Below are 24,529 nucleotides of genomic sequence, written 5' to 3'. Positions count from 1 at the left end.
AATATGATTCGTGCTAGCGTTGGCACTTCAAGACAAACTGCATGTTCTGGTTTGGAGCATACCGATGCCAAAATACGTTTCCGGCTGGGAGGAAATTCGAAGCTCGAAATCACAAAACGGAAGTACAAATTTCGCTCAAATGGACAGTATTTCGGCATAACTCAATACCTAGACGCATTTACAACTGAAGAGCTGAGACAACTCGAGCGTTGTGTTGACGACTTAACATCCTGCAATGGTAGTCAGCAACACTTGCCGGGAGGACTCGGACGTGGCAACGTCCAGAATTCGGTATCGCGTAGAAACGTTCACGTGAGTGCAAACTTGAAGCGGTTGAAGATATTTTTTGGCTTCCGTTACGCCTATAACAATTGCCCTGCTCGCGGAGAAGAACCTGGTAGAAGTGGCCGTGCTGAATGCAAGGTTCCAAAGTTGTATTCAGATGCGCCCCCTATGCCAAACTGGATTCTTAAAATCTGCAAGCGTGCAGCTGATCTTGAAATTGTTTCCAGTGTGGATTTCTTTGACATGGCCGTGATTAATTTGTATGCAATGCCTGGTCAAGGGCTCGCGGTGCATATTGATCCTTCGAGCCTATTTATGCGACCCATAGTATCTGCGAGATTTCATAGCGAGAGCGTGCTCTCGTTCAATGTAAAGGGGCAGTACACGGGGCACAGAACACATAATGTGGTGATTCCTCGTGGATCGCTCACCGTGATGGAGGGCTATGCAGCAAATAACGTGACACATGCAGTTCGAAATTGTGATGTCAAGGAAAAGAGTTGCAGTGTGATCATGAGGGGTTGTCTAGAACACGCTATGGCATCTGCCAGGATGCTGAGGCAGGCTGCAGCATAAAATCGGTTTTACCCTCCTGTAAAAAGTGATATCCTTGTGATCACCAATATGTACAGACCCAAAGCAACGCCGAGACTAAGCCGAGGAAAAATGCTTGAAGATTGAAGAAATCGACACGGCAATTTCTTTTCAGAAAGATACGTCGCCGCCGAGGGCGACAGCCACCCAATGCGGTCACGAACCTCACGCGCGTTATCCGCTGGCCGCTTGTTCCGCTTCGCCTCGAGCGACCTCGCGACGGTCTCCCTGGCCATCGGCAATTTCTCCAGCACGGTGGCTCTTATTGTTGCTGACATATTCACAACTGAACGCTCGTCGCTCCCTGAAAGGGAACGCCCTCCCACTTGTCGTGCGTAGTGTCAGTAAATTATGTGTTCGACACCGGGTTTTCCTTCGAGTCATAGTAGTTTTGGTATAAGTCTGTACAAGTTACTACTTTTTGAAGAAGAGTTTAGAAGAGATCTTGTTTGTATCTTAGGGAGTCTCATTAGCACGAAAATTCCTGATGCGAATCGTAACTGAACGCTCGTCGCTCCCTGAAAAGACCTTCGCCAGCTTCCGATAGCGTGAGAGGTCCGTCGCGCCGTGCTTGTCCCGTATCATCGCAAATATTATAGAAAGTGCCCCCTGAAGGTTATTAAGATTTATTGGCATGATGGACAGATATAATCATCGGTGGGCGGCGCGTCGAGTCCCAGACAAGCAAAGTGGTACACGCCGTTACATTTTTCGCAGTACATGCCGTCATCATCATCAATACCACACACTCGACACGCCTCGGGGTTCGAGTACTCTGCAATCGCTCCGTCGCCTTCGCTTGGCGTCTTCACGGCTTGCTGCTGTGGCACACTGACACGTGTCTCGTCAATTATCTTCGCCAGCTCCTCTTGCGCCGCTTGCCTCTTCTCTTTTGCTCGGCGATTCATAGACCAAGTGTGCAACTTTGCCTGCCCTTTAGTTTCACCGTGTTTGCTGAGCTCTGCAAGAATCTGGGTGCGTCCTTCCCTGTCCTTGAATGATGAACGAGAGTGCTTGTAATAAAATTCAAGTCGCCGAAGCTGTTCTTTGTTAGGATACCATCGCTTTTGTTTGATGAGCTTCTCAGAGTTTGAACCCTTATCATATTCTGCCGGTTCGACCACCTCTTCAGCTTCTTCAAGTTCATCCTTTTTTGTATCGATATCTTTGTTCGCGGACCTCAACGCCTTTGAAGCAAATCGAGTCCCATGGTCGTGGGATGACAATGGTTGTGTGCGGGCCACTGCCTCATCAGTGTCAGAGTTGTCGATGACACGAACTTTATATAAAGATCGATTGTAAATTTCCTCGGTCTTGGTAGGATAGTCGATGATCTCAAGAGCGTTAACAATGACCTGATTCTGTTCCTCTAGGTTACCTTTATGAGAGGTCAAACGCTGCCCTTCGTCAGAGAGGACTTCGATAGCTGTGGTTTGAACGAGACATGAGCCGGAACGCTGCGCTCCATGAGTACCTAGAGTATCTCTCTCTACTTCTGTAACCACTTTTTTAGCAAGGTGAAAGCTGGGTCCCATGAAGAATCACCCCTCTTGAGCTTCACTAGAACAGTTTTGTATCCGGTCAAGCCGTCAATGATACACTCGATGCCGTGCTCGAGGTGCATCAGCCCTTCACCCTTGCCCTGTAGATGAGGAGCGAGTGCCGCGTACGCCCCTATACCGGCGAAGGCAGCCGCTGCAAGTTTGACAGGGCTCAGGCTGTTGCCCCACGAACCGTCCATATGTGTGTCGGCACTAGAAGTCTCAGTGGACTTCACGTTTTTCTTCCCTACGCCACCAGGGCGTGGTCCATCCCGCCCGTTCCGACCGAAAAGGGGTTTAAGCGAAGAGAACATCGTGTCGCGTAAACGTGGTGTGAGAGGCGAGCCTCTTGGAGTTGGCAGCAAGCTTATAAATATCTTAACAATATTCCCTTTTGTAAAAATATCTTTATGTCTCTGAGAAGCAATAGTCCTTTCGTAAAAATATCTTCGCTCCACGAGAGAAATTTCTATTCGAGTCGTGTTTACCTGACTGAATTTGTCAGAGGCACGAGAGTCTTCCCTGGTGTGTTGTCAGTATGAAAAAAGTAATACAGGTAAACATTACGCAGCTCACATACACCATGTCTCGCCTGATCTTGCCTTGCCGGAATATTCAACGGCGAGCTTTCCGCGCACCAGTTCTTTGCCGAGTTCGACACTATTGTTCAGGATCAACCGGCCAAGAACGCGGAAGAACTTGTCAGGTCGTGCATCCGTCACTTGCAGGGATATCGCCGAGCGAAGCATGGAATCCGCAACGTCACGTGCCCGGATAGCTAGCTGTCTTTCCCTCGCACACTTTGCACGCCCCCCAAGCTCCGGGCAATCAATGCCATATATGCGCACAGCAATTCGAGCTGCGCAATACAATGACATTAGGACAGAAGTACTCTAAAATGCTGCTAGAAATACTCACCACCAAACAGAGGTGCGAGCTCCGGCACGTGCTCAACGACCTCTGGGAGTGTAAAGAAACATGTATCCCCGTCATAGCATGATATGAAGGTTATGTTGCGCAGCGTAGTCAACTCACGACGTCGCCTCGCATTCTTGACCAAACCAAGATTCGAGAGAGTGCCGCCAGTCGTGGTGGGTTTATCCAAGGAGTATCCACCAATAACATTGACATCGGGTGAACCATTTTTCTCGCAAACAGGGCAAAATCCTGGCACGTGCCTCAGCAAGGATATAAATGCCCACGTGACTGACGCCATATTCAGCCAAGCTCCCGCGAGTCTGACGAGCTTTTTCGCCTCAGGACTCATGTGCTTCCGTCTGCTGGCCGCAGCCAAAAGGTGAGAGATAGTCAGGAAGACTGCTGTCGTGATACCACCAGAGGTGATCGACACAGCACGTATGGTGAACACGACAGCGTCGTATACCCGAGTGGGACCAAGCCTGTCGAGAGTAAGCAGACTTTGACTTATTCGGAAGCATGCGCGCTGTGCCGCGAGCCCTTGGGCTGGTGTTTTCACCGTGAGCGAGACGAGTGTCACGGCATAGTCACATAGAGCGCAACATGTCACTATCACTAGCGTAGTCGACGCGAGAAGACGCATGGGTGGTGGCGGGCACTTTTGACAGTACTACTTCAGGAAGACTTTAGTGAGTTCTCGGAGGAAACTTAACAACAAAAATATCTTTTGGAAACAATATCCATTCGAATCGAGAACTATAAACAGAGTTCAGGGCTGCCACAGAGGCACGACTTCAAGCAAACCCTATCCTTCAATCTATAAATAGAGCACGGACTCGCTATTCAACGTGGGCATGAAGGTCGTCAGCTTGTTTTCCGGCATAGGTGGTCTCGACCTAGGTCTAGAAGAAGCCGGGCACGAGGTCATCATGCAAGTAGAGAACGATCCTCACTGCTTGCAGGTGTTACAGCGGCACTTTCCTGGAAGAGAACTTCGTCGCGACGTAGCTGAGCTTTCAGACCTTCCTGCAGGAGCGCAATTGCTCGCTGCAGGATTCCCGTGCGAGGTCCGGCACACTTCTTTCCTTTTCCCCGATTACCACGTTATCTGTTGCCTTCACAGGACGTCAGCACGATGAACCCAAGTCGGCCAGGTCTCCGAGACGGTATGCGCACCGCACTGTGTTCTCATATTTTTCGCCTGCTTCGCAGAACTCGCGTGCCTTGGGTTCTCTTGGAAAATGTTCCGGGCTTGCTTATGTGGCATCTTGCCAGTGATCCACCTCAAGAACCTGCGATAGCATACATCGTGCAAGAACTAGAAAGTTTGGGTTACAGCTGGGCCCACCGCGTTGTCAGCTTATCTGCGTTTGGTTTACCGCAGCGACGCCGTCGCGTATTCATCGTCGCTTCTCTCCATGGCGATCCTCGAGACGTAATTCTTTCGACAGAGAGCATATGTAAGGGACAGTGCATCGATGTGAGCAAAACAGACGGTGACAAAAGATCTGCTGCTGAGTGTTATGACTGCTTCATGACACCTCCGCATGTCACACCAAAGATATCCGTCACCTGTGTTGACCTTGCCGAGAAGCGATTTTGTCCGCTAGCGCATGAAACATGCACGTTGACGGCGTCAAATGGGAGACGTCTGTGCATGGTGGAAGATCTAGGTGAAGGTAATGGTCGTGCTTTCAGGTTAGAGGTCGAAGATGCCGAGCGGTTGAGTGGCTTCCCAGTAGGTTGGACAGAGCCTTGTTTCCCTCTCAAGATACCTGGCCGTCCGTGGATGAGAGCGGTCAATACTCAATCGAGCTATATCAAACGAATGGAATTGCTTGGCCGCGCGGTCTCAGTACCGCAGGCTTGCTGGATAGGGCAACGACTCTTGAGCCCTTATGAGATAAAGTTTTCCCGAGAATGTGAAGGGGTGAAGTTTTCTGAGCCAGTTCCCAGTCTTTCGAGTGTTGCGACAGAAAGTCACGAGAACGACACTCAACTTCACGCCTGGCCTTCAGCAGCATGGAATATCATTTCTTGCCCCGAAAATATCAAATTGTTCACTACCCGTGACCCAAGCGGTTTATTATGGCGTGGCAGACGAGGTCTGCCACGCGTGGCAGAGACTCCAGAGATTTGTTCATTTACCCCGTTGGGTGAATTTCTGTCTTCAGCACCACGTCAAGAAGTCGATCCCGATGTACTTTCAGGGTTCGTATCGCGTGCTGTGGAACACGGCATAAACTTGGATCCGTTTGTCTCCCACGCCTTTGGGATACGTGTTCCCGCCACGCCAAACGCCAAACAAAGAAAGTCACCAAAACCCAAGGTTTCTGCAGAGCAAACTGAGGGTGAGCACGCCGGTAAGGTTGTTTGGATCCCCACAAAAAATAGCAAGACGGCGTGTTTTTGGCCTGGAATCGCTTTGCATCTCGATGAGGATCGAGACGTTATTCCAAGCTACGCGATAGAAAAGATAAAGCCCGGTCAGACGTCTGATTCACATAGAATGGTTGTATATTTCGCAGAGGAGTCTTATGAGTGGATGAATAAGGTTGGAATACTCCCCTTCCGTGAGTATTTCGATGAGCTTGAAAAGCAGCCCTTGCTTGCATCAAGAGCGAAGTATAAAAAGGCAGTAGAGATGGCTTTGGAGTGGCAGGTTAATCAAGACGGGGCTCTTGAAAACGTGTATGATATGCGTTTACGTCAGTTGCACGCTAAGGAGGCAGAAATACTTCGCCGGAAAATCGGAAACTTGAGCGAGATACCAATTGCGACTTGTGGTGTGTGCAGCGTTTGCCAGTCGAAAAAGCACGAGTCGCAAAACAATTCATTCAGTGAGCGTCACATCCCACGAGCAAGCACTCGACAAAAGAAACGTTCGCCTCTGAAAGGAGTGCGATCAGGTCAGAACTGTCCTCAACTAAGGGTGAGTATTTGTCGGTTACTTCATCACTCGTGCGTTTACTTATTAATGCCCACTGCTTGCAGGTACTCTCAGCGGCAAAGAAAGGATCAATCAGCGCCCAACTTGCCTTGCTGCGAGAAAAAGCGGTGGGCCGGCGTGTAGAAATATATTGGCACGTTGATAGGAAGTTTTATCCCGCGACTATCACCGCTTTCGACGACCAGAGCTACTTACATCGAATTGAACACGACGACGGTGATATAGAACCCGCAGTAAAGCTTTGGGAACTACGCGTTAACCTTTTGGTGAGTGTACCTGCTCCATAGAATTTTCGCTGACTCTTCTCTTGACGTGAGCCACTTGTTATGATCAGGTGCAAGATGAAGGTAAAGAGGCACTTCAAGGCGATGCATCGCGGAATATCACCACAGAAAAATCTCGAGAATGTAAGCGCGCGACAGGGGTGAAACGGTTATGTCCCTTTGGATCCAGGTGACTTGCTCGCAAACAAATCCAACATGACTGACTCCAACAACCGTTGTCTCTGTCGTGGCAGTTGGGTATGCGATTTTTCGAAACACATGCCAGAATTCGTGCTCGGAAGGACAGCTCAGGCTAAGGTCCAGAAGGACAGTTGTGAGGAATTCAAGCTACAAGGCACGCGAGCTCGTATTTTCCGTAACTAGACTGAGATATCAGCGTTCTTCCAAAGGGGTACAGATTGCGTCAAAAATAGCCTTCGTCACAAGGGGTGAAAACGCGTTACCTGCCAACCTGTGGCCGATGCTCAACTTGGCATGCGGAAGGCTGGAAACCTCGAACCCAAGACAAGAGAGTGCCTCGGCGGGAGTACACACCCTGGCCTCCTTGGGATGGACAACGCGTCCTTGGAAACCATCAGGTCTGAACTGCGTCGTAAAAGAACAGGCTGGCCTGTCTGGGTTTAGACGCCTGAAGATGAGCTGAGCAAACTTTTCTGCGCCCGAATTCATATCAGTCTCTGCACGGCTGATGGGATATTTTCTTCTGATCTTCGCTCTGATGTTTGCGTAGCATGCATTTTCATCAATTGGAAGCGCATCGAGTAGAGCTCTGACTTTTTCATGTTCTGTCCGCTCAGCGTGAAGATCGCCAGGTAAAGACGCATCTCGCGGTGGTGCTGTTGGAGACCCTAAATCACACAGTACCCTTCGTAACATGACCGTCGGAAGTAATTCATCGTAACGCCCGTCGTATGCGCTCGGATTACCCTTCGCAAGAGCCCAACGCACACCACTGCATTCTGGCCGACGTACTGAAAAACACCGATGCGTCGGCCTCGGCGATGGAGGAACAGGAATACCTCTTCGTGTTGCTACCAGCACAAAGCGAGTTCTGTTGCTGGCTGCCCCAAAGGCACTGCACGACAGCAAGTACGTCTGCAACTGATATCCTGCCATGGCCAAAAGGGCTAGCAGCGTACAAAGGTGTTCTTCATTACGGCCGGATGTAACTTCGGGTACATTTTCCATTAGGGCATATGCTGGCGTAAATTTAAGTACCGCCTGTCCCCAATGTTTCAAATGCCAGCGCTTTTCCTTTGATCGGTGACTGCAGTGATGTCTGTTCATGTTCGAGAATCCCTCACAAAGTGGAGAACCGGCGATGCAATCGAGCTTGCATTTTGATATAAACTCCAGTGCATGCTCAGCTGAACTTCCCTTTCGACAGAAGTGCCCCTCTGCGCCAACCAAAACTTCCACCTTTTCATTGATTATCTCTGCACAACCTTGTAAATAGTCCTTGGACACTTGCGCAACTTCGCTATCACTTTCGACTGCCATGCCAAACTTCAGTTTTCCACTGCGACGCGCACCATCTAGCCAACAACCAAGGCCACTGTAAAGTTCGCATACATTTAGGCCCGAGCTGTCGGCCAAGGGGTAATGCTGTGAGCAATTGTCCGGTGAGATCACATCAAGGATGTTCTTGGGCAGATCGATGAGAGACATGGATTCCACGTCAATGGCCATGGGAACTATTGCAGCGCAACCTTTAGGCAATGCCCAGTCTCGGTTATATCCAACATGGGTGACCATCGGGGGGGTATCGATTGAGCACAAATATCGCGGAGGTATGTCCATTTGACTGCCTGTTAGCAGGAAAACGTTCTTCTTAATACATGAAAAGGATCGCTGGAACAGAGGCGTTGAAGCAGCGTGCACAACTTCAAAAACCTGGTCCGAATTAACGACAGGAAGGTATAATGCATAGCGCATTTGGAATTCTCCATCTTTGAGCCAAGAAATGATAGACGGGCCTTCGTTCGCGGATAATAAATCCTTCATGCATGGTGACGCAGGCCCGGTCTGGCCATCAAGACCCTCCCATAGGCGACTCGTGAAAGAAGATAACTTCTTATCACGATAAGCTTCGTCATGACAAGAGCTGCAGAACCACTTTTCCGAAGCGTATGCTGCGACAGTGTCACCGAGACATTCGTGATGATACACGGTATCACACCTATCACACACCAGGCCGTCTCTGTCGTCAGCTACACCACAAAGCATGCACGGTGCCTGCACCCCAAAATTTGTAAAGTCAAACTGTTCTCGGCACTGAAGGCAGTGCCAGTCACCGTCAGGAACACAACTAAACGGTGGTTTCATGCACGACAGATGAACAAGCTTATCGCAGACTTCACAAACCAGGCCTTCGCCTGCGTCTACAATACCGCATATACTGCAAGGACACGTTTCATACGTTTCAAACGTGACGGTTCTCTTTCGCTTTTCGGGCGTTGGGTCGAACCTGCCTGGTCGGGATATTCCTCTCCTTAGACCGTTGATCTCGCGGCATGTTTCTCGGACGACTTCTAGTGATAGCTCGTCCTCTACACTGCGCGGGTTCGGGTACGCTTGAATGCACGTTGCGTCAGAATCACGTCCGACAAGCTCGCGGCAGAGATAAGTATCACTGCTATCGTCAGTAGAACTAAGGTCGCTTTGAGATCCCTCACGAGGTCCACCGTGGAGGTTTCCGAATGCCAAACGTGTTTGCTGTGCATTTGACTCGCTCGAGAAGATTGAGTGGCACCCTTGACGGGTAGACTGCTGGTTTTGGGCCATTTGTTGAAAGGTCAAACACGCAGGTCAACCTTGCGCAGGCCACTAAGCTTCGGTTGGATCGTCAAAAAGATTTTGGCGCCAAAAATCAACAGTGGTAGTTTGTATAGTTTTTCTTAGTGTCTACAGACCAATTTTTATAGTGTGTTTGAAAACAGCTTCAGTCAGTTCTTTTCAAACAGGTTCGGTGGAGGGTCTGTGGAGATAGGGGTTTATTTTTATAGCGAACCCCAAATTGGTCTAAATTAGACATAGCTCCTACGACTTCCACGACTTTCGTCAAGCGACCCCAAAAGTCGTGCTGTCTCATTTTCGTAAGGCTCCTACGACTTCCACGACTTTTACGACTTTTTTATAAGTTTAAAAAAAAAAGGAGAGGGGAGGGCATAGGGGGGGGAGAGTGTATAAAGTCAGAAAAAAGTCGTGGAAGTCGTGGAAGTCGTAGGGGCTATGTCTAAATGACGGAACTTTTATTCCACGGGCGCTATAAAAAGTCGTGGAGGTCGTAGGAGCTATATCTAAATCACGGAACTTTCGCGAAATGGGAACAACCAGTTCAAGCGATACTTACAAAGGTCTCAAACACCCGTCAAAATCTCACAGAAGTTCCCAGAAACTTGCGTGAGGTTTCTATATGGTTTTGTGAGGGTCTGCCGTAGGCTACATTTCACAGGGTTCTATAGAAGTCCATGAAGGTTGCGGCCGCGAGGGGTCTTCAAAAAGGTCTCAAACAGGCTTCTTAAACAAAGGCTCATTTTGGAGACTTGCGTAAGGTTATGGGCCTTTTAGACAACACGCGATAATACATTTAGTCATTTAGACCAAAATGAGACCAAAAACTACTTGTAGTTATCACGTTGTGCTTTAATTAACCAGCGGTCGGTCGGCACCACTGTGCACGGCATTTCCCCGGGACCTCTCTGCGAACGAAAAATAAATGGGATCTCCCGAGACATCCTTCAAACCCCCTAAAACCCATGAAATATCTCGCGGATTTCCGCGATACATTACCCACAGACCAGAAATGGCCGTGCGCGCCAACCCTAAACTTTTCGCGCCCCACAAACCCTAAAGGATATTGCGCGACGGGAACATGAGACCTTTGAGAAACCCGCCTGACGAGACCTTCTCACCTTCTCCTGATATTTTAATGTTCCCGTACCTCCGCTTTTTTTGTGTAAAATTAGGTTCAAATTGTGTATATTATTAAGGGTGAGTGAAACGAACCTTGAACGACGCAGTCGGTCAAGCTTAATAGTATCACACTATTTCACCTAATTTTACACAAAAAAAGCGGAGGTACGTGTACACGTACTGCTACACGTTGTACTGCTCCTTCCGTACGAAAATACTTTCGTACTTCCGGAAGTATTCTATACACGTGTACCTTCGTACGAAGGTACGAAAGTACCTTCGAAGGTACTGTACCTTCGTACGAAATAAAGTACGAAAGTACTTTGTACAAAGTACTTTAGTACGAAAGTACTTTCGTACTACTTTCGTACTTTCGTACTTTCGTACTACTTCCGTACGTTGCAGGTACCTGTTGCAGGTAGGCCGGAATGCTGAATAACAGCACTTGACTCTTGGGCTACAGTACGCATACGCGGCGACGTGTATGTGTACTGTTTTATGTCAAGTCATACATTATATACAGCGCCTAGCTAGAGCTCGCGAGCGTTACGGCTCGAACAATGCCACAGAAGGCGCGCCACGTCCGCGTCCACGTCCTCTCCCTCTCCCTCTCCCTCCGCCGTCGCCGTCGCCGCCGGCGTTCACGATCATGCCACACATCGCTTCGGAGAGATCCACGCGACCACCTCGCCCGCTCATTCCTCGACCGCCCCTTCCTCGACCGCATCCGCGTCCTCTCTCGCCACCGCCACCGTCGTTGCCGTCGCCGTCGCCAACGCCGCGCGGCTCGGGATACGCCCCGCCGCCGCTGTCGCCCGCGACTGGCGGAAGAGACGAGCGTCGGTAATCCGGATCGTCCAGATCTGCGAGCGAACCCCGGATGCCGACGCCAGTCTCCTCTTCCGACGCGAACGCATCGTCTTCCCCACTCTCGGAGTCCCCCCACGCGGCGCCTCGCACGCCGCGCTTCGTCCTTTCCCTCTGGTACGCCTTCTCCCTCGCCGCCTTGACGTTCGCGTCGTGCTTCGCCTCCTCCGCGTCAAGCGCGGACTTCACGAACGCGTAGCTTTTCGGATTCTTCTTGCTTAAATCGTTCGCGTTCGCGATTCGCATCTCTTCGCGTAGGCTTAAGAGCGCAGTCGGCGGCTTCACCGTCGCGATCGGCTTCTTCCACCTCGCCGCGTTCGCCGACGCGCCACCAGGCTCTTTCTTCGCTCCTTTGACGCGCTCCCTTCGCGTCTTTCGCTCGTCTTGCGCGCGCATTTCACGTATCTCCGCTCTTTGCGCCGCCGCCCATCGCTTCTCTCGATCCACGATCACCCTCGGGTCGTTCTCCAAGCGCGCCTCGCGGGCTTCGCGCTTCGCGGCCTCGAACGCCTCTCTGGAGACAGTCTCCCCCGATCGCGCGTCGATGGGGCGGTAAACCCACTGCTTCGTGTCCGCGTCGAGGACGCGCTTGAGCGTCTGCCCGGAGATGATGACGGTGTCATCCGCCCGGTCCCCGCGCCCGGTCCCGCGCCCCCCGGGGGGTCCCATCGGAACCGTGAGTACTGGCTGGACCCTCGCGCGACACTTTTTGAGGAGCTGAGATCTGAACACCACCTCAGCTCGTTGCTGAGCGAATACGCGTACGTGTACTGCAGCCCTACTGTACGTGTACAGCTGTACACGTGTACGCGTATTCTATGTGTACTGTACTGTATAAACGTTGTACGAAAGTACTTTCGTACACGAATAAGGTACAGTATTCTACAGTATGTACCAGACCCTGTTACTCAAAGAAATATTCCAAGTGAGTAGATACTGAGTATTTTGTCAAATGAAGTTGACCGACTCGGTCGATAAATGAAGCTTCGTGTGCGCCTCCGCTCCGTCGCCCTAATAAATGTTTACTGTACTGTACAGTACAACGTTGTACACGTACACGTACACTACTGTACACGTACTTCCGGAAATAGATACTTTCGTACGTTGTACGAAGGTACTGCACACGTGTACGTGTACAGCTGTACACTAATGTAAAACGCGTTGAGGAGTCCGCGTCGACGTTTTTGCGTGCTCTCTGCTGCCTACAGTACGTGTACACGTACATGTACTGTACGCTGCGCAAAACGCCCCGCGCGCGGGCAGCGCGCGTCGCGGCGGCGGCCGCTCACGAACGTGGACGCGTCTTCGCCGCGCCCACGTTGCGACTCATCGAGTCCCCGCGTTCCCGCGCGACCGAGCAAGCCGCGCGTGCGCGGGGGCGTATGATCGATTCGTTTCGACAGCGCGGCAGTGTGTCTCAACCGACCCGAAGACGTGCTCGCGCGATTCCTTTTTTCCAGCCAACCGCCGCGTTCAGGCACCGAGAACGCGCGAATTTTGACAGAAATCCGTGTGGTGCTGTCGCTTCGTCTCACGCATCGCAGTGTTTCCCACAAGTCATCTCACTATGGCGACGATGTTCGAGGTCTCGCGGCGACGTGAGCGGCGGTTGAAGCGCAGAGAGGGGGGGTTGCGCTTGGTAACGAAAGAAAAAATGATCTTCCAGTCATGGCCATGCTACAGTCTAACAGTAGCCCTGCCCTGGACGCAAACGACGGATCTGTGCGCCGGGACGGCCTGATTCAGCGCCCCAGGTGTATAAAACTCGCCGGACAGATCGGTTACACTATATAGTCGATGTTTTCTTTGACGCTCCGGTCGCAACCGCGGCGCGCGCCTCTATGACTGCCCTCCCGCCGCGCGGCAGTTAAAAGGATGAGCTCATCCTTTTAAAAACGTACTACGCTCTGACTATTTTCTCATACGCTCATCCTTTTATGCTTTCTATCTATCCTTTCGTGATAGCCACTACGTGTAGTGTACACGAACGCCCTCCACACTCTCTGCTTTGGCCTCGCCGGCGACAACTTTACCCCCCTGCTGAGAACAGAGTGTACACTGTACAGCGTACAGTTATAAGATAGGAACACTGTAATAAGGCAGTGTAACTGTAGTACTGTACGTGTACATGTAGCCATACGAATAATAATATTCGCGAGGGGGCAAATCGAGGGAGTCAGTAACGAACGTACGTTTTGGTACCATTTCAGTTCGGCAAGTTTGCCCGCGAGTCCCAGCACAAAAAGCACATCACCGTGATCGCCTTCATCAGGGCTCATCGCGGTCGTGATTTCGCGCTGGGACTCGCGGGCATTAGGGAGCTACGCGCGCTTGAAGTTGCTTCTCGGTCAAGCAACCTTTGAAAAATTCGCGATGAATTCTCTGGTTTGATCGATACATCGATCAACGCTGAAAGCAAAAAAGTTGAAATGGTACCACCGCGATTTTCAGACTATTTCTCATACAGAAAGTACTACGCCGTTACCCACTCCCTGGCAAATCGGGATCGATAATTAAATAGTCATACGCGTATGGGCAATTCGCTTGCTCGTATGGGCAATCAGTCGTAGATCCCAACGTGCTCACGTGTTGTGAAGGACAGAATAGCCCCCGTGCCGCCCGAGTTGCAGATTTACGCCGGTCTACGGGCAATTAGTCAGAGACGGCCTATGTACATTTACCGAATAATATTTCATGCATGTACGCGTATTCGTACTCGTACAGTACACGTGTAGTGGTAGCACCTCAGGCAGTGTTTTTGGATACAGTATCTTGAAGTCTGGCACTTGCTGCGGAAGTCTCCCGATTTGTCGCGCGCTCGCGCACGCTGAGCGAGAAAGCGATCCTCTCACGTGAGCGAATCGCGCCGTGCGCTCACGTCGCACGCGCTCTGGGGTGTGGCGCGTGCCCTGACGAGATCGCGCGCGAGGGGCGCCGAGGACGAACGCGGTTGAAAAAAAACACCCTCGAAACTGAGTCACCTGCAGCTACTGGACGCGACCATGGGGGCGCCTCGCTCCATGACGACGCTGTCCGTGAAAGGACGGGAGAAACAATCGCAGTGCGGAATGCGGGTCGCGTGGGCGCCCCTTGATCCCGCGGAGACGAACCGCAGAGCAAAGAGTCCTCGCGGCTGCGTAACCTTCGCCGCTTGCGACGGCGAGAGCGCGAAAAAACAGCACGACGAACACGACTCGAAGGACGAGCAGACGCGCACGACGATTCGTTCCCCTCTCGCGGGAATACACATCGTCGAGTTCTGGAAGCCCGGGGAGGATTTCAACCTCCTCGGGTCGCTGCACCTGCTGTCTGGCGACCGCGGGCCAGTGGCGCGCGTCATCTCCACCGCGCAAGAGGGTGAGGACGCGATTTCTGCGGATGCGTTCCAAAGCCTTCACAAGGAGATGCGCGAGCAAAACAAGACCGCGGTCGTGGAAGACGATCGCCTCGGGGAGATTCACTTGTACGCCGTCAATCCAGACGCGCCACCGCCGCCGACGCGGCGCGGAGGCGGCGATGAAGAGAACGTCTGCTCGCGCGGAGGCCCGACTGACCGCGCGACCGACGCCCGTCCCGGGCACGGTGGCTTCCTCGCGTTCGTGACGAAAAAGCACGCGCCGTTCTATCTTGGAAGGTTGTTGCGATGTAAACAGCTCGTCGTCGTGTTCGACTTGGACGAGACGCTTCTTGCGTCGTTTACGATTCGATCGATCGAAAAAAGGCTCGGGACGTTGCAACGCGTGAGAGACGCGGCGATGAAAGCGGGCGACGAGACCCAGGCTGGAATCGATGCCGCGAACGCGGTGTACGTCGGCGAGCGAGATGATAACGATGAAGCAGCAAACGTGCGGGTAATGACGTTTACGAATCGTATGAATCCTAGTCTGAACGCGACCGCCGTCGAAGCGCAGAGGGTGATTAAAAACAATGCGAAGGAGCTGAAAAAACGCCGCCAGGAAGACTTCGATCGCGCGCTTCACGACCGCGAGATGCTCATGATGTTCGCGAGCCAAGACGCGGTCGTGCTTGATGGAAAGCGATACCCCGCGAATCACGAGACGATCACGACGAGCGACGGAAAAGAGATCACCCGACCAGTGATTCGCGTGAAATCTCCTCACTGCCGCGGCGGACACATGTTCTTCACGAGGATCGACCCGATGAACGTCGAGACGTCGATGATCGTGCACGTCCGTCCGGGATGGACAGACGGCGGCTTGCTCGATTTCCTCGTCGGCGTGCGCGCCGGCGCCCTCGACGGCGTGGGCGTCGCCGAGCGTCCGCCGCCCGAAGAGGGATGTCCCCCGCCGCGGACGCCGCGATGCCACGCGTTCGTATGCACGAAGGGTGAAAAGGTGCGTCCTATCACCGCTCCTCATACGACCCTGTTTGTGCGGTGAACGCATTCCTTAAGGACGTCTGCCTTCGTTTATCTGCGCTTACTTCTCGGTTTCAATCCTCGACCGCGATGCCTTTCAACTCCAACTGACGTCTTTGAACTCCACCCCAACATCGCTCTGTATGGGACACCTGTCAGACGTACGCGGAGGAGATGTGGCGGCTGCTCGACCCGTCGGGGGCGCTCATACCCGCGAAAAAGACGTCACGGAGAATTGTGAGCGTCCCCACGGACGAGACGAAGACGTTATCGCGTGCCTTTGGAGGGACACCGATGCCGAAGGAGCTGACGGTCGTACTCGACGATCGCACGGGGGTTTGGGAGAACGACGCGCGAGGGAACATCCTCGCGGTGTGTCCGTTCATGCCGTACCACACGGACATCGGACCTGGTTTACGTGGCGAATTGGCCGGCGCAGGCGGTGTCCTCGGCGCCGCGCAGAGCATGCTCGAGAAGCTGCGTGGGGACGCCTTCCTTTTGTTCGATAAATTTTCTGAGTTTCACGAGAAGAACCCGAATTTGCCGTTCAGAAGACGAAAAAACGCGCACTTCGCGGAGGATAACAAGCGCGCGCAGAAGAAGGATGGCCACGAAAGAACGGAGAGGAGAGTGAAAGCAGGCTTGTCTGCGGGAGCGGCGAGAGGGGAGGCGAACGTCGACGCGGACGAAGACGGTGAAGTCGGGGAGGACGCGAGGACGAAGTCGAAGACGGAGACGGTTGCCAGAACGACGGTTCCCGGGACGACGAACGAACGCGAATACGGCGACGATGGCACCGACTCCGACGCAGACAACGGGATCGCACGACCTGCACTCCCGACGACCCAATCGCTTCTCGCGCCGCTGATGAACGAACGCGCGACGGACGCGGCGGCGATCGTGGCTATACAAGGCGGCGCAACGCGTTCAGCCGCGGGCGCGGGCTCGAGAGTCGGCGCGTTGATCTCGTCTCTGATCCGAGCACCGAAGCCAGTGTTGGTGCCGGTACCTCCACCGCCGGCGGCGATGCGACCAGGTGCGAACGCCGGTGACGCGGGCGGTGGCGGGAACGGGGCCCATGTCAGCACCCAAGCGGCGAAGTTTAAGTGGGTATCTGACTTGTCGACGTCCGTGCCGGCGGCGCCGAGCGCCCCACGCGAAGGTTCAGACGACGCGGAAGTTATAAAACAGCCGTCTACGAGCGCTACATGTGTCGATGCCACAGATTCAAATCTCGAGGAGACGACCCGCGGGTTGAACGAGTCGAGCGAACCCTTGGGGAAAGCAGGGGCCGAGCCCCCTTCTGGCAAAAAACAGTGGCGAAGAAACAGTGTACAACGAGAGCGGTTGGAGTTTTACTTTATCAACCACCGGGGACATTTTCACGACCGCGCGTCACGGGTGTCCATGTTGAATGAGCTCGCGACCCTCGGAGACGTCGATCCCGTGCACCTGAGAGAGAGTAAACTCCTCGTTTGGTACAGGAACAGAATCTCGAAGGAAAGACGTGAACACGGGGTTGAACATTTGCCCGTGAGCAAAAAAATGGAGTCCAAAGGCAACCAGGAGATCTATTTTAGAGATCCCGCGGCGAAGGTGCGACGCGAATGCGAAACGAACACCGCGGAGCTCGAGAAGAAGAACGATCGATTAGGTATCGATTCGACTTCGTGGGCGCGAGTAGGCGCCGCAAGCGGCGTTGTGGATCAACAGGCAGCGAGCGAAATCGCTCACGCGGCGGGGAAGAGCGATGGTGGCGTTTTCGTCGAGCCGTCGTGCGCGGAGGACGTCAGGCGTCCACGTGCCGCGCGCGCGGACCACACGGTAGCGGTCACGCTTCTAGCGTCGGATCCGGTGTCCGCTCGTGAAGAAGCCGATGACGAGGACCTTCTTAAGGAACGGCGTTCAACACGTGAGGGAGGTCGTATGGTGACCAGTCTCGACCAGGACCCGGAGGCGTGTCGCTTCTGCGGCGTGAACGACGACGACGGGATGTATTGCGACGGGTGCGACGATGTGTACCACGCGTCCTGCGTGAACGTCAAGGCTGTTCCGGAGAGCGAGTGGTTTTGTCCGAGTTGCGTCGACACTAAAAAGAGAGGTCTCACGAAATGTGCAACAGCGGCAAACTCCCGCGCGGATCCCAGTGATGTGAGCGTTTCTACGGAGGATGAGAACCTTCTTGAGGAACGGCGTTCAACGCGCGGTGACGGCTGTATGGAAAGCAGTCACGACGACGCGGAAGCCGGGGTCGACGACGGGGATACGTACACGCCGTCGTGGGAAGACATCGAATGCGATGACGGCGGTGGTGGCGATGATGTGATGTCCCCCCCCGGGCGCGGTCGACTTCGGAAAGAGAAAGAGACGACGGCCGGATACGTTGCGCGAGCGGCGAAGCGGAAGATGGACGAGGGAGGCGGCGAGTCCTTAAGGAATGGCGTTCACCACTCGAACGGGAGTGTATGGGAAGTTGTCTCGCCAGAGTCAGCGCCGGCAGCTGCGGCAGCGAAGGCGAAAAAGATGAAGATCGGGTCTACGCGAGAGCGGCTCACTAGCAAACTAAACGCGATGAAGAAAGGGCGGCGGCGGTGACCGCGTCAGATGTCGCGAGCGCGTCGCCGTGAATAAAGAGACCATGGAAAACCGCTCGACGGACAAAACCAACCGGAGGCAAAACGTGCGAGGCGTCTTTGTCTCACTCCCGCAGCCTCGTTCGCCCCCTCCTCGCCTTGGACGACGATCTGCCTCTTCCACCTCCCCCGCCGCGATCAGAATCCCACCCGCCGCTGAAATTTTGCCCATTCTCGCTCAAGAACCGCGACGCAGGGTCTTCTCGCGGCGTGCTGCCGCCTCCGCTTCCGCCGCCTTTTCCGTCGTCGAGAAGCACCTCTCTGCGGCTCAGTTTATATTGCCCTCTTTCGTTCGTTTCCAACAGCTTCACGTCTATGAAATCTCCATCGTTCACGACGTCCTTGACATTCGCGACGCGCGTGACGTCAAGCTCGCTAACGTGGCAGAGCCCTTCGACGCCAGGTAAGATCTCCACGAACGCGCCAAACTCTAAAACTTTCGTGACGCGCGAGTTTCGATAAATTTTTCCGATTTCCGGCTCGATCGTGAGCTCGGCGATAATCTCCAACGCGCGTGCCATGTCGCACCCGTATGAGCCCGTGAGCACGCACACGCCGTCATTATTGATGTCGATCGTGTCGATTCTCGTCTCTTCGCAAATGGACTTGATTTGTTCGCCGCCTTTGCCGATGATTTTACCGATGTATTTCGTGTTCACCTCGACGACTTCGATCCTCGGGGCGTATTTCGACATTTCCCCCCCCTTCCGCGGCGATGGGTCCGCTTTATCCATCTCGCCTAGGATGTGAATCAACCCCTCGCGCGCGCGCTCGAGCGCGGTCCGCATCACCGGTAGGCTGATCCCCTCAACTTTGATGTCCATCTGAAACGCGCTCATGCCTTCGCCGTCGCCGGCGACTTTGAAATCCATGTCCCCAAGCGCGTCTTCGCTTCCGAGGATGTCCGTGAGCACGATCGCGTCTTCGCCTTTGGTCTCGTCGCCTAAGACGAGCCCCATCGCGATACCAGCTACTTTTCTATATTGATTTGTCGTTAATGTTGTGGCGCGCTTTGACGGTGAGTTTTTAGGGCGCGAACGTCGAGGCCGGGACGACTGCAAAAAACGACAAAAAAAAAACATTCGATTCGAATGTACTGATGCTGCGCTCCGGAGAACGGCGGTTTCGACACGAATGCCCCGCAACGTTCCCCTATCCGCGCGAGAGACCGGATTGATTCTCGCCAGGTTATGACTCAAACTCTTTCCATACGCCACTGAGGTGCGCGTGTCGGAAAGTGCTCTTAAGACCATGGCTCGGAGCGAGGGTAGAGGGCGACGACGGAACGAGACGAAAACGAAAAAAAAAACCGACGACGAAATCGCACCTCCGAATCGGCACTCCCGCGTCTTGGAGCGCGAGGCACCCTGCGCACACGGTCGCCATGGACGACGACCCGTTACTTTCCGTGATCGTACTCTCTAACCTCACCGTAAATGGAAACTCGTCTTTAGAGGGAAGCACCGGCGCGAGCGCGCGTTCGGCGAGGTTCCCGTGCCCAACTTCCCTTCGGCTCGCCGCGCCGACTCTGCCACACTCGCCGACGCTGCTCGGGGGGAAGAAGTAGTGCAAATAAAAGCGGCGGTCGTCCATCTCCGCGATGCCATCGAACCTCTGCGCGTCCGACTGCGAGCCCAGCGTCGCCGCCGCGATCGCTTGCGTTTCGCCTCGCGTGAACAACGAGCTGCCGTGAGTGCGGTGTAAAAAACCACCTTCGCACGATATCGGACGCACCGTGTACACATCTCTTCCATCCTGCCGCGTTCCGCGCGATCGGATCATGTCCCTCAGGGCTTCGGATTCAATCTTCTCGCACGCGAGTCGCACGTCTTCCGGCTGCGAGTGGAGCGAAGGACGCGAAAGAAATTATACGAGAAGAAGGTCAATACCGCACGACGCGCTTTCAAAAAGGCGGGCACGACGCGAGGGAGGCGGCCATCGGAGAAAAGTCCTTAAGAAACGACGTTCAACATGCGAATCGGGTCATGTGGGAAGTAGTCTCGACAAGCCACGCGAGCGACGTGTCGGGCACGTGCAAAGCGACGACACCGGAAGTGCCCGGGTGCGACCCCAGGGTAGGCCGAGCGTGCGTTCGAAGTGCTCGCGGTTTTAACAACGCGTGCATGTGCGCACTCGGCAGTTGGGCCGCACGCGCAGAAGCCTCGCTTTCGCGCGACGCGACGGCGGCCATTCGGTGAGTGCGATGCCGAAAGCGCGCGAGCGGGAGCGTGGGCGCAGGCGATACGAAGGGAGCGACGCGGGGGAGATGCGCGATCGACCAACAGACCGACCAACTGACGATCCGATCTGGTTTTGTCGGCGTTGCACCTTGTAAGCGGCGTTCTCCTTGTCCAGCCCCGATACCATCTCGATCGCCTTGCTCCTCAGCCGTTCCACGGCGGCGCCGCGGATTTGCTTCTTGCCGATCGCCATCGCCACCGCGAGCTCATCGCCGACGGCCGCTTTCACGGATTCGTAGATCCCGTCCGGCGCGGTGAGCAACCGCTCCGTCGCTTTGGCTTTCCCAACCTCCGCCGCCCACTTTGAGAGTTCTCGACACACGCTCGCGATGGCGGCGTGCCCCGCGGCGATCGCGGTGATCATCTCGTCCACGGAGAGAAAATCCCCATACCCCTCGATCATCATCACCGCGTCTTCGGTCCCCGCGAGCAGAAGGTCCAGTCGGCTGTTCTCCATCTGCTCCGTCGTCGGATTCACGATCGGCGTCGCATCGCCTGGAAGGAACCCGACTCTGAGGGTCGTCCCATACGAAGCGACGTCGGGGTGGAGTTCAGGGGTGCGTCAGTTGGAGTTTAAGGGCAGGCATCGTGGTCGTGGATTGAAGGCGAGGGGTGTGCGGAGAGAAAACGCCGGGCAAAGTCCTTAAGCGACGACGTTCACCACGCAGACGCGGTGGTATGGGGACCGGTGTACGTGTAGAACGCACCTGACGCCGCACACGGGCTTCGAGAGCGGCACGTCCGACACCGCCGCCGCCGCAGACGCCGCCGTGATCGCGAGCGCGTCCGTGCTTCGGTTACCGTCGTATGATAGGACCCACTGCAGGATCTGCGTCTCGTACGCCCACGCTTTCGGGATCATCGGTCGAAGCGGTCGATCCACGAGCCGTCCGATTAAAGTCTCGTGTTCACGGACGCCGCCATCGCGTTTTCGGTACCCGCCGCTCGTCCTCCCCGCGGCGCTGAATCGCTCCATGTAATTCACCGTTAACGGGACGAAGCCGCCGTCCGCGACGACGTCGCGTCCCGCGCATATCGTGACGTACATCTGTGTCTCGCCCTCGGACACGATAACTGCGCCGTTTGCTTGTTTTCCAATCTTACCGGTCTCGACGACTACCTGCGGATGCGGCGCGACGGAGTGAGAGCGGGAGGGTGGAAGGGCGGGACAAGCGCGAGCCGACGATGAAGGGACGGAGGGGGGAAGAGGAGGCGTCATGACGTGCGCGCAAGATTCGATGGGAAGGCGGACGCGAACGAGAGCGTATCGGTCGACGTCGCGCGAGCGCGCGTCGGGGGAGCGCGTCGGGGAGCGCGCGCGATTCGATTCCTCGAGCGAGGCTGGTCGCGTCGCGCGGCGAGCGACGACGGGGAACGCGAGGGATGCGACGCGCCTCGGAGTCGCCGATTTTAAGCGTGAGCTTCTTCGCCGTGCGGTCGATCGCGGGCACGGGCGGAGGGAGCTCGCCCGTTTCCGCGCTCGCGACGACGACGCGCGAGGACGGACGCGCGGTCCTGCTGACGGCGCGGCCGGAAGCGCAGCGATTAGGCGACGGCGAGACGCGAATCGCGGCGCCGTACGCTTTACGCGCGGAACCGTCGAGGGACGGCACGCCGCGATGCATGACGCGCGCGTGCGTGGCGTTCATGATGTCGTATCTCGTGGAGGATTGTTATCTGAGCGCGAGCTCGCGTCTCGCTGCGTGCTAACGCCGACGTGAAAAGCGGCCACCGAGAGTGCACTTACGAGGTGCCCTATTCAACCAAATTGTAGTACGTCAGTAACGAAGGGCGAATCTGGGACCCATGATCGTTGACCGGGTTTGCCTGCCGGAACACCGCCGAAAATCACATCAACGGGACGCCCTCGACGCGTAGAATGCGACTGCGCGATTCGCGCGAGTGTCCCCCCCCGCAAAATGGGCGAACGGCGGCGGTGGTGGCCGTGACTAACGCGCCATACGATCGCGATGCCGTTTTTTTGTTCGCGGGCAGGCGAAAATTTTCGGTCACGGAAAATATATGCGTATTTGGTTCGAATCGCAAAAACGTACTTTCGTGCGCTCCCACGCGTCGTCGCTTCGTCGATTGAGTTGACACTTCGCCACGATGTTGTCCATAATGCAGATGATGTTCCCACGAAGTTTCGCGATTTTAAAAGATCGGGAAGATGGTTTTCCGACCCCTCAGCGACTTTTTTAAAACCGCCGGTGAAGCATTCCCCTCAACGTTCAACATCCTTGCTTTGATAGGGTCAACATCCTGGCTTTGATAGGGAGCGCAGTGTTTCGAGGGTCGCGAGCTTCTCCGCGTCCTCCAGGCGACGCGTTCGCGTCTAACGAGTCGAAAGGCGCCGGGCGCGTTCGTAAACCGGGTGTGGGCGCTGCCGCGCGCGCGGGAGCACGCAGCCGCGCGCGTGATGGCGCTCGCGCGCGCGCGCACACACCGTACTAATTGCCCATAGAGATTCGGATTTTTGTCTTCCGGAGATGAATTTTTTTCGAAAATCATGGGGGTCGCATTAATTTTAGAGTATTTGCTCATAGAAATCGTCGATTTCGTTACTGACGTCCTCCAAATTGTTTCGCCAAATTAATTTGCGATTTCTTTATTCAAAATTCGTATGAGCGTCAGTCAGACGCGCCCCCTCACGTCCGCGCTTCCCCATGTGCCGCCGCAGCTTGGACTGACCTGAAACTTTACACAGCAGCCACTTGCGATTTTAGACAACAGATATGTGCATTTGCGCGGCGGGAAGAAGACGGGAATACAGTTTTCGGATTTTTTTCTAAAATTCGTCGCGATCTCATTCGAGGAAGGAGATAGTTTCGCGCGCGGGTGCTCGCGCGTACACTTTTGTACGTGTTTTTAGTTACGAATACGTTTTTTTGCTGGTTTTTTTCGAATTTATTATACCCTCGAAGGTAGAGGACTACACGTACGTGTACGTGTACGTGTACCTTAAACTCAAACATGTTCCTTTTTATACGAGTACGAGTATTACAAAATAACGATCGTTTTATCATTCGTAGAAAACAGCCGTAGAACACGTGCACTTTACCCCCACAAATTGCTATTATGGCCTACGTGTACCTTCGTTCGTACTTCCGGAAGTACTTTCGAAAGTACGAAAGTACCTTCGAAGGTACGAAAGTACTTTCGTACCTTCGTAATCAATAAGGGAACATGAGACTGAATGTATACCATGCGCCTGTACACGTACACGATACGAGTATTGTACACGGACGGCAGTACGGAAGTACGAAAGTACTTTCGTACTTCCATACTTCCGGAAATATCTATTTTCGAAAGTACTTTCGTATTCTATCTTCGAATAGAATACCTTCGGTGGTACGAAAGTACTTTCGTACTTTCGTACTTTCGTACAGTAAAACCGTTGTACACGTACGTTCGTTGTACACATACTCCGGAAGTAAATCTATCATACGAAGGTACGATTTTGTACTTGTACCTGAAAGTACATTGTACTCGTACGTGTACTTTCAAACTACTTTCTTACCAAGGTACGAAAGTACTTTCGTACTTTCGTACGAAAGTATCATTGTGTACTTCCGTAGCGTAACTACACAGCCCTTCCGGGCAAACGGGACGTATTCGGGCACGAGACTTTTTAGTCTCGAAAAAATGCAAATCGATCATGACCAAAACGTCATACGGAACGCCGCGGTACACGACGGCGAGATGCGACGTCGCAAACGACGTGCGCGATGCGCGCGGGTCGTCGACGCACATGAGGAACGGATTGCACCGGAAAACGACCGATGTGTGGACCTCCCGCCGCCGCGACCGCCGGTCGCCGTCGCCACGTCCAAGAGAAATAAAGTTTATTTTTTCATTGGGGCGATCAAAACTTTCAACCCATAAGTCAAAATTGCACCGCTGATGATAAGTTTATGAGCATTT

General features: G+C 54.0%; 7 protein-coding genes across 7 annotated transcripts; 2 read left to right on the top strand and 5 right to left on the bottom strand.

Annotated features, from left to right (window-relative positions):
• Nucleotides 1–733: 733 nt before the first annotated feature.
• On the bottom strand, nt 734–2,414 carry MICPUCDRAFT_64177 (uncharacterized protein; the record flags this gene model as incomplete). Its single annotated transcript, XM_003055870.1, has 1 exon — nt 734–2,414. One exon carries the CDS (start codon nt 2,412–2,414, stop codon nt 1,506–1,508), a length of 909 nt encoding a protein of 302 aa, XP_003055916.1. The 3' UTR covers nt 734–1,505.
• A 578-nt stretch (nt 2,415–2,992) lies between these two features.
• MICPUCDRAFT_55188 (uncharacterized protein) lies at nt 2,993–3,981 on the bottom strand (the record flags this gene model as incomplete). The annotated part of the gene is made up of 2 exons (XM_003055869.1): nt 2,993–3,279; nt 3,339–3,981. 2 exons carry the CDS (start codon nt 3,979–3,981, stop codon nt 2,993–2,995), a joined length of 930 nt encoding a protein of 309 aa, XP_003055915.1.
• Nucleotides 3,982–6,203: 2,222 nt separating this feature from the next.
• On the bottom strand, nt 6,204–9,595 carry MICPUCDRAFT_55186 (uncharacterized protein). Its single transcript, XM_003055868.1, has one exon. It carries the CDS (start codon nt 9,354–9,356, stop codon nt 6,945–6,947), a length of 2,412 nt encoding a protein of 803 aa, XP_003055914.1. The 5' UTR covers nt 9,357–9,595; the 3' UTR covers nt 6,204–6,944.
• A 1,438-nt stretch (nt 9,596–11,033) lies between these two features.
• On the bottom strand, nt 11,034–12,023 carry MICPUCDRAFT_55185 (uncharacterized protein; the record flags this gene model as incomplete). The annotated part of the gene is made up of 1 exon (XM_003055867.1): nt 11,034–12,023. One exon carries the CDS (start codon nt 12,021–12,023, stop codon nt 11,034–11,036), a length of 990 nt encoding a protein of 329 aa, XP_003055913.1.
• A 554-nt stretch (nt 12,024–12,577) lies between these two features.
• Nucleotides 12,578–13,470, top strand: MICPUCDRAFT_64173 (uncharacterized protein; the record flags this gene model as incomplete). Its single annotated transcript, XM_003056268.1, has 1 exon — nt 12,578–13,470. The coding sequence occupies one exon, from the start codon at nt 12,578–12,580 to the stop codon at nt 12,965–12,967; it is 390 nt and encodes a 129-aa protein (XP_003056314.1). The 3' UTR covers nt 12,968–13,470.
• Nucleotides 13,471–14,356: 886 nt separating this feature from the next.
• Nucleotides 14,357–16,932, top strand: MICPUCDRAFT_46515 (uncharacterized protein; the record flags this gene model as incomplete). The annotated part of the gene is made up of 2 exons (XM_003056267.1): nt 14,357–15,709; nt 15,892–16,932. Coding segments are annotated over 2 exons (2,394 nt in total), but the record flags the coding sequence as incomplete, so codon positions are not given.
• Nucleotides 16,933–17,618: 686 nt separating this feature from the next.
• MICPUCDRAFT_31304 (uncharacterized protein) lies at nt 17,619–21,824 on the bottom strand (the record flags this gene model as incomplete). Its single annotated transcript, XM_003055866.1, has 5 exons — nt 17,619–19,343; nt 19,693–20,201; nt 20,413–20,526; nt 20,694–21,117; nt 21,313–21,824. 5 exons carry the CDS (start codon nt 21,822–21,824, stop codon nt 18,431–18,433), a joined length of 2,472 nt encoding a protein of 823 aa, XP_003055912.1. The 3' UTR covers nt 17,619–18,430.
• Between the last annotated feature and the right edge of the window lie 2,705 nt (nt 21,825–24,529).

The sequence above is a fragment of the Micromonas pusilla genome (genome assembly GCF_000151265.4).
Source record: "Micromonas pusilla CCMP1545 genomic scaffold MICPUCscaffold_2, whole genome shotgun sequence".
Lineage (NCBI taxonomy): Eukaryota > Viridiplantae > Chlorophyta > Mamiellophyceae > Mamiellales > Mamiellaceae > Micromonas > Micromonas pusilla.
Note: the sequence above shows the minus strand (reverse complement) of the source record. Positions and strands in the feature narration are given on the sequence as shown.

Bases quoted from the DNA above. Each gene is read 5' to 3' on its own strand.
- MICPUCDRAFT_55186 (XM_003055868.1), bottom strand. From the start codon at position 9,356: ATGGCCCAAAACCAGCAGTCTACCCGTCAAGGGTGCCACTCAATCTTC.